At 45.4% G+C, this 15,026-nt stretch overlaps 1 protein-coding gene across 2 annotated transcripts; it reads left to right on the plus strand.

The window, feature by feature from the left end:
* The first annotated feature begins 7,271 nt into the window (after window positions 1–7,271).
* Window positions 7,272–13,590, plus strand: TAC1 (tachykinin precursor 1). Of its 2 annotated transcripts, XM_075706058.1 has the most exons (6): window positions 7,272–7,283; window positions 8,071–8,208; window positions 8,320–8,416; window positions 9,086–9,109; window positions 10,895–10,948; window positions 13,541–13,590. In XM_075706058.1, exons 1-6 carry the CDS (start codon window positions 7,272–7,274, stop codon window positions 13,588–13,590), a joined length of 375 nt encoding a protein of 124 aa, XP_075562173.1. The 2 variants fall into 2 exon arrangements, with proteins under 2 accessions (XP_075562173.1, XP_075562174.1); XM_075706059.1 differs by lacking the exons at window positions 7,272–7,283; window positions 10,895–10,948 and having other exon boundaries at window positions 8,086–8,208.
* Window positions 13,591–15,026: the final 1,436 nt, after the last annotated feature.

A 15,026-nucleotide genomic window follows, 5' to 3' on the forward strand; every position in this document is an offset into this window, starting at 1 on the left:
CACTTTGCATCAAGCAGTGGGGGCTGGGGGGGGAGAGAAGACTTCTTTGATTTCCTTGGGCATGGAGGTGCCCCCCCCAAGACTTTCTGTGTCCCCCCCCCCCCCTCTTTCTGCTGATGAAGGCTGGGCTCGTGGCTTGTTAAAGCGTTTGCATCAGACATGGCAAGGTTTTAAAATTGCTCAGAAGTCAGAATGGAGTGAGTGGGAAAGGGTGACAGTGAGACAATGGAATCAAACAGATGAAATAGCCTCACATGCAATCTGGTGAAAAAGTCTCAGGTTTCCATAGCATCCACCAGCAACTCTGTCACCTTCCTCCTTAGGACACACTTTTGAATTCCAGCACAAATAGCCCTTCTTTGGTTAGGCAGCTACTTTGGTAAAACTTCTGTGTAATAAACAATCCCCATAAATTCATTTCACACTTTTTTTTTATCTTTCCAGCTGAATGTTTTGGAAGGAAGTGACCTAGTTAAAAATTAACTTGTCGCAGACGTGAATTTAGAACTTGAGAGTTTAAAAAAATGAATATATTATAAGATTCAAAACTGGAAGAGAAGACAACCAAGCCATAGAAAGCTATTTTACTTCAAGTGATTATTAAAGCAGCATGAAAGACTGTCCTTGCTATTTTTCTCCCTTTCTCTACTTTTTTTCTACTATATTTGAGCATCTGAACTCCTTAGATCTCCCACTGATTTCATCCTTGGGCAATTTCTTTTTCTTTACTTCACTTTTATCTCACCATACACAATGCTACATCCAAGACTAAGTTCATGGATGTTTGTTCCAGAAATGCCACCTTGCTTTTACAAGCTGTTGCACAGGGTTTCGTATATGGATTAAGGATTTAGAATGAAGTCTCCTAAAAATTGTGGAGTAAACAAAAAGCAGAAAAGTCATAAACAAAATTCTGAGGACTTCAAAGACTTCTGGAGATGTTGTGAACTTCTGCTGAAGACACGTGAAGAAGGAGGGTGATACACTGAGATGCAACAAGTGCAAGTAACGAAGGATGTTATTGTGGATTTGTAAAAGCTGTTTAATGTAACTACTAAAAAACCGGTAGTTGTAGTAATATTAGAGTTCATTTAAATTCTGCTGAAACTGTACCCTTTTATCCTGCTGATTTCTGAATCTATTTTTCAAGTGTGCTGTGTTACTGAGAAAAATATTAATATTCAATGAAGATATAGCCATATAAATTGTCTAGTTTCTCAAACAGAATAAAAAAAAAGGATGATTCACTAGTGTTGGATCCCAAGTTAAAAAACTGTTTCACTTAAGCACAGATCGTAGCAGCCATGAGCAGCATTAATCCTCTTCTGCTGTTGCGGGAACACTGGGAAGCTGGGGAGGACCAGCAGAAGGACTCTGTGCAGAACAAGCCTCATCCTCTCTGTAGGAGAAGGTCTGGAAGTAGGGGTGGGAGGCAAGGCTACCCACCTTCATGCCCAGGAACTGAGGGCTGCTGTTGCAGGTCAAAGGGATAGAAGAAGGAGAAAAAAGTGTAAGTGGAACAGCCATGTGTCCATCGCTTTCCCAGATAACCAAGAAGTCCTGTTGTGCATTCCCATGGCATAGGACCTGGGTTGTTCCTCCTCCTGGGCACTCACTCCAGCATGACCATTCTCCTCCACCACTGCTGTCTGTGATGGAGCCAGCCAGCACTCACTGCAATGAGGACAGGTTCTGGCAGCAGGATCACACACTCAGGTGTCAAAAACAGGCCAAGGGCCTGGCTTTGATGATCTATCTGCAAAATTTAATAAGACCAAGGCCAATCTTTGAGGGGTTTCTGAGAAAAGGTTGTCCTTCCTACAGAAAAGCTTTACAGAAAGTGTGCTAGGACTAGACTAAAAGTCAGCTTTTTGCTTTCACCTGTTGATGAAGTAAGTTTAAACCCTCCCTTTATCCTCACAGGTCACTGTGAGGTAGCTTTCAAATAAGCTTGGACAACCGAAGCAAAAAGCCTTAGAGAGGGAGCTCCAGACTCAGACGGTTCAGTTTGAATCAAATCAACTGATTTATAAATATATTTGTAATCTAATAAGTATTCAGGAGACAAACAGGGTCTCTGTTTGCATCAGAACAAAGTGATGTCAGCAGTTTTCTTCCAAGAGTGATGAACTTGGTTAATCTGAAGCATCTGCTCCTTGGCTGCTCTGAGTCCTTTGCATTGCAAGGAGAGTTCACGTTGCAGTTTTTTCTGGTCAAGCTCAGACTAGTGATGCTCACAATCTGCCTCAGCTTCTGGAAATATTTTGTACCACATTTTTGTGGTTGCCCTGGCCATTCTGTTGGTGATGGCAAATGTGGAAAAAACTGGGTTCACAGTTAAAAGAGACAGACACTGTCTCTGTGAGGTGAATACCATTCTGTATTTGCTATTAAAATATGTTGTTAGAATGTCACTCACTGTTGGGGTTTTTTTTGTACAAAAATAGGCAAATATGGCATCTTCCATGTTTCTTGTGAAAACTGTTTGGAGAGTTTTGGTAAGGCATCTCCAGGGAGCTGCAAGTCCAGATCTTCTATCTTTTGTTTTGGTCTAGAAATGCCACAGAAGCTCTGGCAGATGCTCAGCCCCTGCGATCAGAAGAGCAAGCATCTCTGGCCAGTCAGACAGCCACCCTCCCACCTTCTCCTTGCCAGCTTCCCGACAGCTTTTGCAAATCTAGAGGTGGTTCTGCACGGCTTTGCTTCTCTTTTGCTGAGACCTCCAAATGGTTGAGAGGAAATGCTTTTTTTCTCCAAGGACATGCTTTCTCGAGTAGCTCAAGGAGCTTGACAGGACTGCATTTATTCCTCTTGCAGCTGATTGCCTATAGAGCTACTAGGTTGGGAGAGTAGCCTTGACTGCAGTATTTACATTATATGTTTACATTTAGTATCTTAATACCCTGCCATTTATTTTCATTTCAGTTGGTCCCACATCCCACCTGTATGCCTAACTTAGTGTGGACAAAAATGGTTAAAGAAGCTCACTCCAGGTAACATGCAAGAGATACTAGTGGCTTGGTGGGATGGAGAACAGCAATGGGGGTGTAAAAGATGACAGAGATCAGAAGAGTGGGGAAACCCATTAACTTTTCTTTTTAAAATGAGAGCCGAAGACCAACATTGCATTTGCAGCTCTTACCAGACAATTGAGTAAGTGCGAGATGAGCCTTGCTTCTGCCTGTAACTGCCCAGGAAAGGGCATTCCTGTGGCCTGCACATCTCACTCCTCCCCTTCTTGCCTGCCTCTGAGCACAATATAATTTAACCTATAATGTCTGGTTTCACAAGTAGAAGAATAATCTCTCATCCTTTATGGATGGGAGGGAGAAGGGAGAGAGGGAGAGAGATGCATAATTACCACATATGCTTCACATGCATTAATATGTACAAGCATATGGTCTGAAAACATAAACCTTCATTAAAGCAAGAATTAAAGATGGCAAACTTGTAATGTAAAATTTAAAATACAGGTGAAAGAGTAATTCACTAACCTGGCCATACTTAATAAGAAAATCAGGGTGCTGTTGTGAGTTCTGCTAAATTTTCCAATGCCACTTGGATGCTTTGCCAATAAATAATCTTACAGTGTCAAAATCAATAGCTGTGTTACAAAGACTCCTAATCTGTGATTGAAATCATTCTATTTTCCCTGGAGACACATACCTATGAAAAATTTAAGAGGTGATCAGTCATGGTCTCTCTTTCCAATGTTTATAAAGTTGTATCTTTGGATAAGAACATTTCCAGTGTTCTTGTCACGATAGAAATCAGATATGAGGTCCAGTATATTTATAGACAGGATCACTGTGCTTAAGTAGACTGCATCTCATCCTTAATTTTTTGAACTTATATAGAATAACTGTTCTGGGGCTGTCTCTGTTATTTGTAGATCCCTGGTAAAGGGATGAAAAGACATCTTGATATACATGAGAATTAGGCTCTAGGTTTAAACATACAGCATAAAATTATATAGCATAAAGCCATTGAAGAACAATGCCAGATGCATTCATTTTGTGTCAAGTGTTCTGAAATTGTGTATACTCAAACAATTCAGATTTGCATTCTGCACAAATTCTTATACAGTCATATATAATTTGCTATTTTCCCATAGCACACTAGCTGTTTGTTGATGGTATAAGAACCACTTGATAACCGTGTAGCAGCCAATGGATCTTATCAGTAAACTATTGCACTTTTTACTGGAAATCAAAACTTCATCATAAAATTTAAATAAACATTTCATAAGGATCATCACACAGGATGTATCATATTAAACCCATTGAAAAAGTAGATGCCTGAAGTACATTTCATAGGCAATTGCTTCCCAAGTAGTTTCCCATTAGTGTTGAGATTCTAGCCACAACAAACACCTTTAATCCAATTCCTAAGCTCGATTAGGGAAATGTCTGGATAAGACCTCCAAAAATGCCTTTCTGTCACTTCCACAGGAAAAATCGACCCCTATTTGGGTTGCCTTGGGTTTAATGATCTCTTGATTCATGAACAAAATTCTTCACACAGGTTGTTAGATATCACATGGTCTAACTGTAACAAGGAAGGTGGTATCTGCACCCTGAGTATAGATAGAGCAGGGATATTCAACATGTGTACCTTGTACCCACTCTCTCTCTCACATACTTAGTCACAAGGTAACTCATAAAGCCACCACTATCTTTCAAAGACATTTTCTTTTATGTCTGAGGCAGAGGCACTTTTTGGCAAAATTGAGGGTTTTTTTTGTTTGTGCACAAGGGACATTTTAGCATGCTCTAATGCATCCCTAGGGCAGGGACTGGGCAGCACAAAGACAGGAGATTCAGCTGCTTCCAGGTCAAGATGTAGCTCTCGGTCCCTTATTTGAGCCTTCTATCTCCTCTCCACATGAAAAAATGAGCTCAGAAAGTCTTCCTAGGAATCAGTTTTGCTCATTAGCCATGAAACCTGCTCATTTCCTGAAAAATCCACAGTGTAATGTCCGGGTATTGCAGGTCAAAGAAAGATTAAGCAGTCAATTTATTTTAGAAACTGAGAAAGAGAAAAGTGAGCTTGACCTATTAGTCATTTTTCACTCCCACCCAAACTATTAGTCTGAGATAAAGTAATTGAATTAATTAAAATTTCTGAAGAATAGAAAGGACCACTTTTTAATTTTCCATCTCTTGCTCTCTCAGAAAACACAAATCCCTGTAATTTCATAGGTCAAGCTTTGATCACATCCATTTTGATAAAACGCTGAATTATGGAACAGATAGGACTTTTCAGTTCAAATTTGTCATGCTTATCATGCTTATCATGGACTCCTGGAAGATGGAATCGACTTCAGAGGAAGCTGGGAGTTCTCAGGATTTCTGTAAAACATGAGCTTCATTGGCACTCATCAGACTGGCAAGCCTGGTTTGATATATCTGACCTTTTGCTCCGTTGTCCATAAACAGAAATAATGTAATGAAAAAACACGAGAAAACAATTTTCCTTCAAGGGTCTTCAAAGTTCACACATCAAAGGCAATGCTGCAAAGCTGCAGCACGAAAATCTTATGGTTTGGGTTCCCAGAGCTGCTAAACAACGTCATTGCTGCCAGCTTGTTGATAGGCAGAATGAGGAGCATTCACACCGCCCACACTCGAGGTCTCAACAGAGGTGCCCGCAGCAAGTGCTTGGGCTGCATGAAGTTGCTCCGTGGCTCCTCCAAACCACTCTTTTTCTCAACCACCCTCTCAAGCAGCCCGTGTTGACTTCAGAGGGCCCCTCAGATCAGGGGCCACAGTCTTTCTTATTTATGTGGAGAGTCTTATAGACAAAGTGTAGACAGCCCCAAGAGTCAGGAAGAGGCTTATGCCTGGTTTGTGCTTTGGGGAATACTTTGGGGCCTGAGGAGCATTTTTGGTTAGCAGGGAGGCCTGGTATTAATCATGCCTTGATTTAGCAAAGAAGGTGCCGGGTCGCCCTTGGATTTACAGTTATATGCCAGCGAATGGTCCTTGGAGAGGAGGTTTACCACTGTCAGCAAGGCCACCTTAATGGTAGCATCCTGGAGCAAGCATAGGGGTGGTAGCAGAGAGCTGTTTCCAGTTCCTGAGCAATCTCGTCTTTCTCAAAAGAAATACTGTTAGCTCCTGCTAAACCCTGCACAGAGTGCCTGATTTAGGCTGTGGTACCTTGCACCATGACAACACAGGTGCTGAGGGACCACCAAGGTTAACTGAGAACCCTCGTGCACAACTGACTTTGGAGAAATAGGTTGGAACAACTGTGAAATGGAAAAAATAGCCTAAACGGCCATCCTAGCCGAACGCCAGCAGCAACGCAAAGCTGTCATAGGGGAAGGATGAAAGCGGAGATGTGCTGCTGGGGAGACTGGCTCATTTCCAGCGCAGGCATTCGCCCCATCAGAGCGGCCAGCCCAGCCGTGCCTGCTTGCGGCCCTGCGCTGGCAGCCCCTCTGCAAAGCACACGCACCAGCCCCGGGGTGCCCGGCTCCCCAAACGCTGCACCCCCCCGGACGAGGCCCTCCTCGGCTTTGTGCCTCCCTCCCTCCTGGTCCCAGCACGCTCCCCCGGCGGGCCGGGGCTGCCCCAGCAGCGGCAGGGGGGAGGGTGGACCCGGGGAGGGAAGGAGCCCGAAGGCTCGCCCCCCGCTTCGCGCTGTCCCTCGGTCCCCCGTCCCCCGCCCGCTGCTCGCCCTCCCGGCGGTGCCGCTGGCTGCGGAAAGCAGCTCTCCCCTCGGGGCGGAAGCGGAGCAGGGGGGGACGCCACCGAAAAGCGGCGTCTGCACCTTCACATCCTCAGCCGCACCCCACAGCCGCACCCCGCATCCACACCGCACCCGCCGCCGGGGCGCGCCTTGGCCCCGGCCGGGACGGGCCGGCCCCGGGGGCCCGGAGCTGCAGCGGGGGCGGGGGGGGTGGGGGGGTGGGGGGAGCCGCCCGGCCGCCCCGCGGTCCCCGGCCCCGGGCACCTCCGGCGGGCGCCGCGGGAGCGGCAGCGGGAGCGGGGGGCGGGGGCTGCTCGACGGGGCGGGGGCTGTCACGGGGCTGGGACGATAAAACCGGGGGTAATTGCATTTAGGCAAATGAGGCTGCCTCGGCCCTCCCCGTCTGCAGGTATATAAAGTGGGGAGCGCTCCCGCGGACGGCCAATGCGCACCGAGAGCAGCGCCCGCCCTCGCCGGTGCAGACGGTGCGTGTGCCTCCGGGAGCGTGTCCGTCCGTCCGTCCGTCCGTCCGTCCGTCTGTGTGTACCTATATGCGTGAGGATGCGCTTGCCTATATGTTTGTGAGGGTGTGTGCGTGTGTACTTCTATGTGTCTGCCTATCTGCATGTGCGGGGGGGGGGTGTCTATATGTGTGTGCGTCTATGGGAGGGGGTGCCTATACATGCTTGCGTGTCCGCACGTGTGTGTCTCTATATGTGCAAGGATGTTTTTGTGCCTGTCCCGATGTGTGTATCTGGGTGTGCGGAGGGATGTGTGTGTGCACCTCTAGACACGCGTGCCTCTGTGCGTGGCGAGCTGTAGCTCTACGTAGATGTGTGCATCTAGGTTGTGTAGCTGCTTGCGTGAGGGGCTGTGAGTTTGTAACCAGATGTGTATGGACCTGGATATGCGTGTGCAGGTGAGTATCTGGGTGAGCGCGTATACGTGTGAAGGCGTGAATATCTGGATGTATATCTGCATGTGAGGGTGTGTGTGTATGTATAACTCCATATGTACGCATGTGGAGGGGTGCCTCTGGATGGGCACATCTGTCTGTGCGTACATCTGGCTGCATACGAGTCTATATGTGTGGGGTGCGCGTATATCCAGAGGTGTAAGTAGCAGTCGGGGCGTGGCGGGGGGGGGGGGGTGGGTGTGTAACTAGGTGCGTGCATGCCTGTGTGTGTGCGGGAGCGTGCACCCCGGTGTGCAGCGGGGTGGGTGGGTGTCCAGGTGTGCAGCGGGGTGCGTGGGTGGCCAGGTGTGCAGCGGGGTGGGTGGGTGGCCAGGTGTGCAGCGGGGTGGGTGGGTGTGCGTGCAGGGCTGCGTGCGTGCCGGTCCCCGGGCGTGGTGCCTCACCCTCTGCCCCCGCAGGACGTCGAGGCGGCGATGAAACTCCCGCTGGCTTTCGCCGTGCTCCTCCTGGCCTCGGCGCAGGTGCTGGCCCAGGAGATGGGCACCACCGATGACCTCAGCTACTGGTCCGACTGGTCTGAGGGTGACCAGGTGAAGGTGAGCCCCGGCGGCCACTGCTCTGCCCGTGGGGGTGCGGGTTGGGGGGTGTCAGGGTCGGGCGCTGCCCCCGGGGGCTCCGCGCTGAGCGCCGGTGCTGTCGTCCCGCAGGAGGAGCTGCCGCTGCCCCTGGAGCACTTTCTGCAGAGGATGGCCCGGAGACCCCGGCCCCAGCAGTTCTTCGGCCTCATGGGCAAGCGGGATGCCGGTGAGCGGGGCGGGGGGCTGGCTCCCTCTCACACCTTCCTGCATGCCTCTCCTAGTGCCGCTCCAGACCGTACAGCGGCTGTCGCTCAGGTTTAAGGCGTTAAACCTTTCTCAAAAGTTGCAATGCAAATCGTTTGGTTTTAGCTTCGGGTTGTTTGGTTTTTTTTTCCCCCAAGTTTAATATCAGGTAAACCCACCGATTGGAAAAGAGCGGGCTCCACCTTAAAGTGCTAAGTGCACACCAATTACAGCACATAAATACCAGTAAGGAGTATCACGACAACTCACAGGTCGGGCACATGTGCTGCTGAATTGCACATATTACGAAATATGTGCACTGAGTTGCACAGTCCCCAGATTGTGTGGAAATTGGTTGTGTATACAATTATTGCCATGTTTTCTACGTGTTTACTGCATCAAGAATTGCTCAAAGCAACTTGGTGCTAAACAGATCTAAATTGTGTGGGTTTAGCTGAAATGAGATTTTGTAGTCTATTCAAAAAGAAATGCAGTTGTAAATGATTGTCTTAATTTCCCTTAAATGGAATACGTGTAGGGTAGTTTCTGTATTTGATTCTTCAAAGCATTGCAGTAGCATCATCTGTATATGCCAGTCCTTCTTCAACAACTCTTTTTCATTTTTTCTTCTTTCCTTTCCTTTTCTGATCAGGATATGGCCAGATCTCTCACAAAAGTAAGTTAAAAAAATACTAATATTTTAAGTAATTATTAGAAGATATTCAAGTAGGGAATAGTGTACTTGAGGGGATTAGTTAGAAGGTGACTGGGTTCAGCTAAGGACTGGCAGCACCGGTGGTGGAAAAATGTTCTGTTAAAGGATTGAACCCCCCGCAGTGCAGCCGTGAGCATGTGCCTCATCTGAGCCGCCACAAGCTTTGAGATTTCAATCCACATTAATGTGTGGATGTTGCAGCTCTCTCTAATTTCCCATGGGGGGAATTCTGTAAGCCTTTCTCATAGGCAAGGCAGGCTTACTGCCACACTTGGAGAGGAGCAATTAAGATGGCAAAATCTGGAAAATTAGAGTAGTGAATTCCCAAATCTCTGAGAATGATTCCACGGGAGAGCCCATGTCATCACGTGCGAGATACTGTATCTGTGCTCTCGGTGTTGTCTGGGTGGGAATCAGACGCCCGCTCGCAGCAGGGGCAGATTGATGATGTGCTACCATATGAACAAGCGTACCTTGCCCCATTGATAAGCGTGCCTTGCTTTGCTTCTGCGTAACACCAAGCGGGAGATGATATCAGCAGTGTGGTTTTACCTTGTTCTGCACAGTGATAGCTTTATTCTCTGAATTTATCTGAAGATGAGATAAATCAGGAGCTGGAAGACTTTTAATAAGTAAAAATGATCTTGCATTCTGTGAAACCTCCTCTGTCCACAGAGGTCAATAACTGTCCTGGTGTTCTGTTAGCCACAAGATTTTATCACTAGGATTATGTATTGGAAGACCAATTAAAAAGTCCGATACAAAGCTCATGCCAAATAACCTGCTGACTAAAGTAAAAAATTATAGCTTTCTGAAACTGCTTCAGCTTGAATTAATACCTGTGAGGTCTGAGGATCATTTGTCTTGTTTTGTAGGTGAATTAGCCAAGCAAAATCCTTTCCAAAGGGAAATTTCTAAGTTTGCCTCAAAAGTCAGCTTAGAGAGAGAAGAATGGTTCCTTTTTGTTCCTTATCTGAAAATATAGCTACCACTGTATCTGATACATAGGCCAAAACTTGGAGTAATTTATCCTTTACACATCCAGTGCCTTGAGGAGTACTGATGGGACAGGGAGGTAATATCTGAACTCATAAATATTCCAAAAATAGAGCCAGACTGTCTAGCTCAGACATGTCCAGACATAGAGTCCCATTGGCTTCCTCTCCAGTAAGGGCTTTGCCTGACCTGCGAGGAAGATTTTTCTTCCACGTTACAGAAAAAAACACCAACAGGTAGAAGAGATGCATTCGGGACATGGTTTAGTCTAGTCTACCCTTGATTGGTTTAGTGTGGACTTGGTAGTGTAGGTCAATGGTTGGACTGGATGATCTTAAAGGTCTTTTCCAACCTAAACGATTCTATGATTCTATGATCACATAGATGCAGGTTGCACCAAGACACTGCGTTCTTGTGCATTTGCTGAAATCAGTAGGAATTCTGCTGGGAGAGGAGTAAGAATGAGTTATTGGCCATTGTTTTTCCATTATACTTAAAAAAAACCCACAAAACAAAAGGTCTATCTGAGTTAATGAGAAGTTGTCAACTAACTGGCCTGTGCCTTGGTCTAACCTGTTTAGTCTGATTAGTCAGACTGATGATCATTCTCCATTGCCTGAGTGGTGTGAACAACCAGTCTGTGAGATGAACAGTTTTGGAGTTTGTCTTTCTTCCTTGCAAGAACACGTTATCTTAAAAGCCTGACTACTTAAAATGTATTAAAACACCCCCAAATATATCTTTTTTCAGGGCATAAAACAGACTCCTTTGTTGGACTTATGGGCAAAAGATCTTTAAATTCTGGTATGTATATGACTAAATTTGGTACTCGGTAATATACAGTCTCTTCATTCTGTTGCCTCTGTTCTCTCCCAGTGGATGGAAGAAGCAGTCTTTATGTAGTGTAGACCCAGAGTTCTCTGAAAAAGAATCGGGATTTTCTTTGTTAACCAAGATATTTCAGGGTGCGCTTCACTCCAATGCTTGAGATGATCAGGCTGGTCTGAACTGCAGCCAAGGTCAGGTAGAAGTCCCCAGGGCACTTTCCTTACTGCCCTGTCCTCGCCAGCAGCATGTTCTGCTGGTACCCAAAGGGCTAATGCAAGAAAAAACTAAATTTTACTGACACATCAAGAAAAATTCATAGCCTGAAAATGTAAAGCTCATTTAAATCCAGATCTCCCCAGGTAAAGGGATATCTTCATTGTCTCTGGAGATCATTGTTCCTCAAAGTTGGAGCAGAAGGTGGAAGAGCAGAGATCTGCCATTAACACCACCTCATTCTGCAGGTCAAGCTGTTAAACATTGCTAGCCTTTTCCAGCTTTCCTTTTTACCTAAAAGAAAAAAAAAAAAAATAATAGCAACAAGCATTTTAAGCTTCGAACTGATACTGTGAATTTGTGTTATTTTCCCATAGCGTCCATATAGGGCAGAATCCTCCGCCCTCATGTGCACAGCCCCTATGGGTAACCGCAGAGTGCCAGTAGCTCTAGTTTCCCTGTGCTATAGGGCTGTACTGAGAAAATCCCTCACTGTGAACCATGAAGTGTCAGTTAATTCCCCAGAATAGGAATAAAAAAAACCCCAACCTAATATGTATTTCATGTCTCTGAAATAGTTCTCACTGTTTTGTTAAATGGATGATAAAAGTTAAATTACTAGCTGACACCTTTATATTATGTGGATACATGCTGTGAACTATATTCTGCAATTATGGTTGTCAGTAACTTTTATTTCAATTAAACCCTGTTCAGACTAGTAATGTTGCTCTCTGCATCATTTTGCAAATTGCTATGTATCACGAATAATTTTGTACAATTTTATCTGTGGTGAAAATAGCTATTAAATGCATAATACCTGTAAATATATCTGCTATCACAAAAGTAAATAGCCTGGAAGTAATAAATTGGGTTTGATTTCCACTGGGATTACATTTACATTAATATGAGAATGTAAAATACAGCAAATGTTTAAAAAAGGCAAAGATTTTTATTGCCCTAATTTCAAAATTGCTGGTATAGTCAAGATACTGTTATGTGGTATTTGTAACAAAGGGCAATAATGAAATTTTACCCTGTTGGGCTATGTAATACCTGCCTGACAGGTAGATCTAGAATTCACTGCTTTTCTGCCCGATTCCCTGAGAAGAAAATGGTAAGAAGTTGCTTCTGCTCCTCTGGAGGAGTAGGTCCTAAGGCCTGTGTAATCAAAGCAAGATCAGGAGTATGTGCTAGGACTGTCCTTACTTCTCCCTGCTGAAAGATATTTAACTGGGCAAGACCTTTTCTTGGTGCCGTGCCTTGGTGCCATGGTTTTCTTCTTCCGCAGAAAGCCCCCGAGTCCCCTGGCAATGCACAGGAGCTCACACCGCCCCGCTGCTGGGGTGAGTGTGGTGCTGATTTAAAGCCTCGTGTGTCAAAGCCAAGTACCAGCATGCTGGTGTCTCAATTCCCAGTTTGGTAAAACGGGGTCTGACACTGACTGTCTCCCAAGCTGCGGTCTGTCGGATGAACGGTCCAGGTAGAAGCTAGAAAACAGTCACACGTACAGTGAAGATACTATAACAATCCGTATTGAGAAAGAAAGCTCAACTCATTTTTGCATTTAGCCTGGCGAAAATTGAAGTCTTGTTAATTTAAAGCTGTCACTGATCCAAAATGCCAGCTCCCTGCAGGATGCAGGGCTGAATCCTCCCAAACGAGCTGTGCACTGCGTGCGATAGTCAGGCACGCATGCGCTCCGTGACAGCAATCCTCCCTTTGGGGTCAGAGCAAGGATGACTCTGGTCACCCTACGGTCAGGCTCTGCCCAAGAAAGGCTCTCTGGGTTTTCCTCCCATTTTAAAAGAGCAAGAAGGAGAGATCTACTGCTACTAAATGCTAAATATGTTACTGAAGACTATTTTAGGCTGTGGTTGGTCCACAAGCTTTGCTTAACTCCTGCTGCAGATTTTAGTGAAAAGTATCACTGTGTGCCGGGCTTGGGGACAGGGAGGGTTTAAACCTGGCAAATAGCTGACTCGGCAGGACAGAAGGTGGACACGTCAATGCAGGAAGCCTCTACCCACAAATTGATCTGAGTGCTCAGATCCCATCAGTTAGATGGATTACTGGAACGTAAAAAGGCTCCGAGTTAATGGTGCTTCAAGCAGCTCGATAGATGAGAGGTAGAAAGCACTGCTCAGACCTTCAGCCTCTTGGAGGATAATGTAGGCTGAGGGGTAAAACCAAATGAAAACAGCTCAGGGCTGTGTCAGGATCCTTCATCTTGGGTCCAAACGCTCTGATGGGGTCCAGCGGTGACCCAGCAGGCTGCAGGTCTCTGGTGTTTCCTTGTGCTTGCTGGGGTTTATGCAAGGCTGTACCACATGCTTCATTCTGCTTCATTTTTTGCAGGATCCTCTGAAAGGAGCATAGCACAGAATTACGAACGGAGGCGTAAATGAGACATTCCCGTGCATTATTTATTAAACTTCATTTGTTCCAATGACCAATGCAGTGTAGTATAAACTAACCACTGGACGGAATAATTATTTATTTAATAATAACCGATGTTTTGGGTTTTTTTTTTGAGTTGTACATTCAATAAAATGATTATTTTTCATATTGTGGCAGCGACACGTGTTGTGTAGGTGCGTTGTGGTTCTGAAAGAACCAGCAACCCTGGTGACATCTCACAACAAAGCACATTGTTTGATATGACCCGTAAAGTTATGTTCACAAAACAAAGAGAATATTCTTTTGTTTGTTGAAAACGAGTCTATCAGCTTCACAGCCAGTGCAGAACAGAGCTGATGTACAGTCTAGTGCCTCAATTTGTTTTCATGGTTTATAATGTACTGTAATTTCCGTATCAAAAAAATATATTTGTATCATTGCAGCATGTTTTATGTTTTGTGATTAGGTATCTATATATTTTAAAAAGGGGGGGGGCGGGTAAGGTTTGAATGTGAATGTGAGGTCTTCATTTCATAGTCTGGAATTTTATGATAGTAACATTTTAAATAAAAACTACTCTGGGGATTTTGCAACATACTTTCTTCGGTGATAGTGATGGCGTTATTTCCCAGGTTGGTCTAGAATGAGGCTCAGATCCAAATGACAGTGGTCTGAGACTGGAAAGAAATATCAAGTCGATGTCTTCCTTTTGCAGGAAGGCTGTGAGCCTCCTAGTTCGGGTTTGGTGAATGCTTTGGGGATTTGCTGCTGGAGACAGGCATTCCTGGGATCGCTCTGGGTCACAAAAGGTGCCGTCCATCCTAAACCCGATGGAAATTAAGAAGTGTGATGACTGAATGAAAAGGGCCTGATGTATCCCCTAGCTCCAAGTGGAATATTTTGCTGTGGAATTCATCCACTATTGCAGGTTTATTATTTGAAAGCCAAGCTTTTAATAAATTCTAGCTCTCAGATTCACAATAAAAGCACCTGTTGGCTTGAATCCATGTAATATAAGAGAAAAAAATGTGAGTGTAATTATATTTTTAATTAAAATGTCTGGTTACTATATTTCCAGGACAGTCCCAAAATGCTACACACATCTCACCAGATGCCAAGGCATCTGGAGATCTATAATCTTTCCACCAGCTAAAAGCTACAGTTCTCTGTTTGGTGCTACCATATGAGCTTTCATCACAGATGAATCAGCAGTGAAAACAGCCAGCGTATACAAACCAAATTTCAAAATAAGTAATACAGAGTGATTAACTGGTTGTTGTTTTCCATTTCGGAAGTGAACTTGGCAACCTCCATTTTCAAGTTTACCTGGGGCATCCCCACAACTGCACATTAAGAGCAGGTGGGCATAGGACCTCCCTCCTGCTTAAAACAGACGCCACTTCCAACCAAGTAGGAGCCAGCTCTAGCGAGGTGGGGAGCTACA

Source organism: Pelecanus crispus, chromosome 2 (genome assembly GCF_030463565.1).
Source record: "Pelecanus crispus isolate bPelCri1 chromosome 2, bPelCri1.pri, whole genome shotgun sequence".
NCBI lineage: Eukaryota > Metazoa > Chordata > Aves > Pelecaniformes > Pelecanidae > Pelecanus > Pelecanus crispus.

Coding starts and splice junctions, on each gene's coding strand:
- TAC1 (XM_075706058.1), top strand. Junction 8,209..8,319: donor CTGAGGGTGACCAGGTGAAG/GTGAGCCCCGGC, acceptor GTCGTCCCGCAG/GAGGAGCTGCCGCTGCCCCT. Junction 9,110..10,894: donor TGGCCAGATCTCTCACAAAA/GTAAGTTAAAAA, acceptor ATCTTTTTTCAG/GGCATAAAACAGACTCCTTT.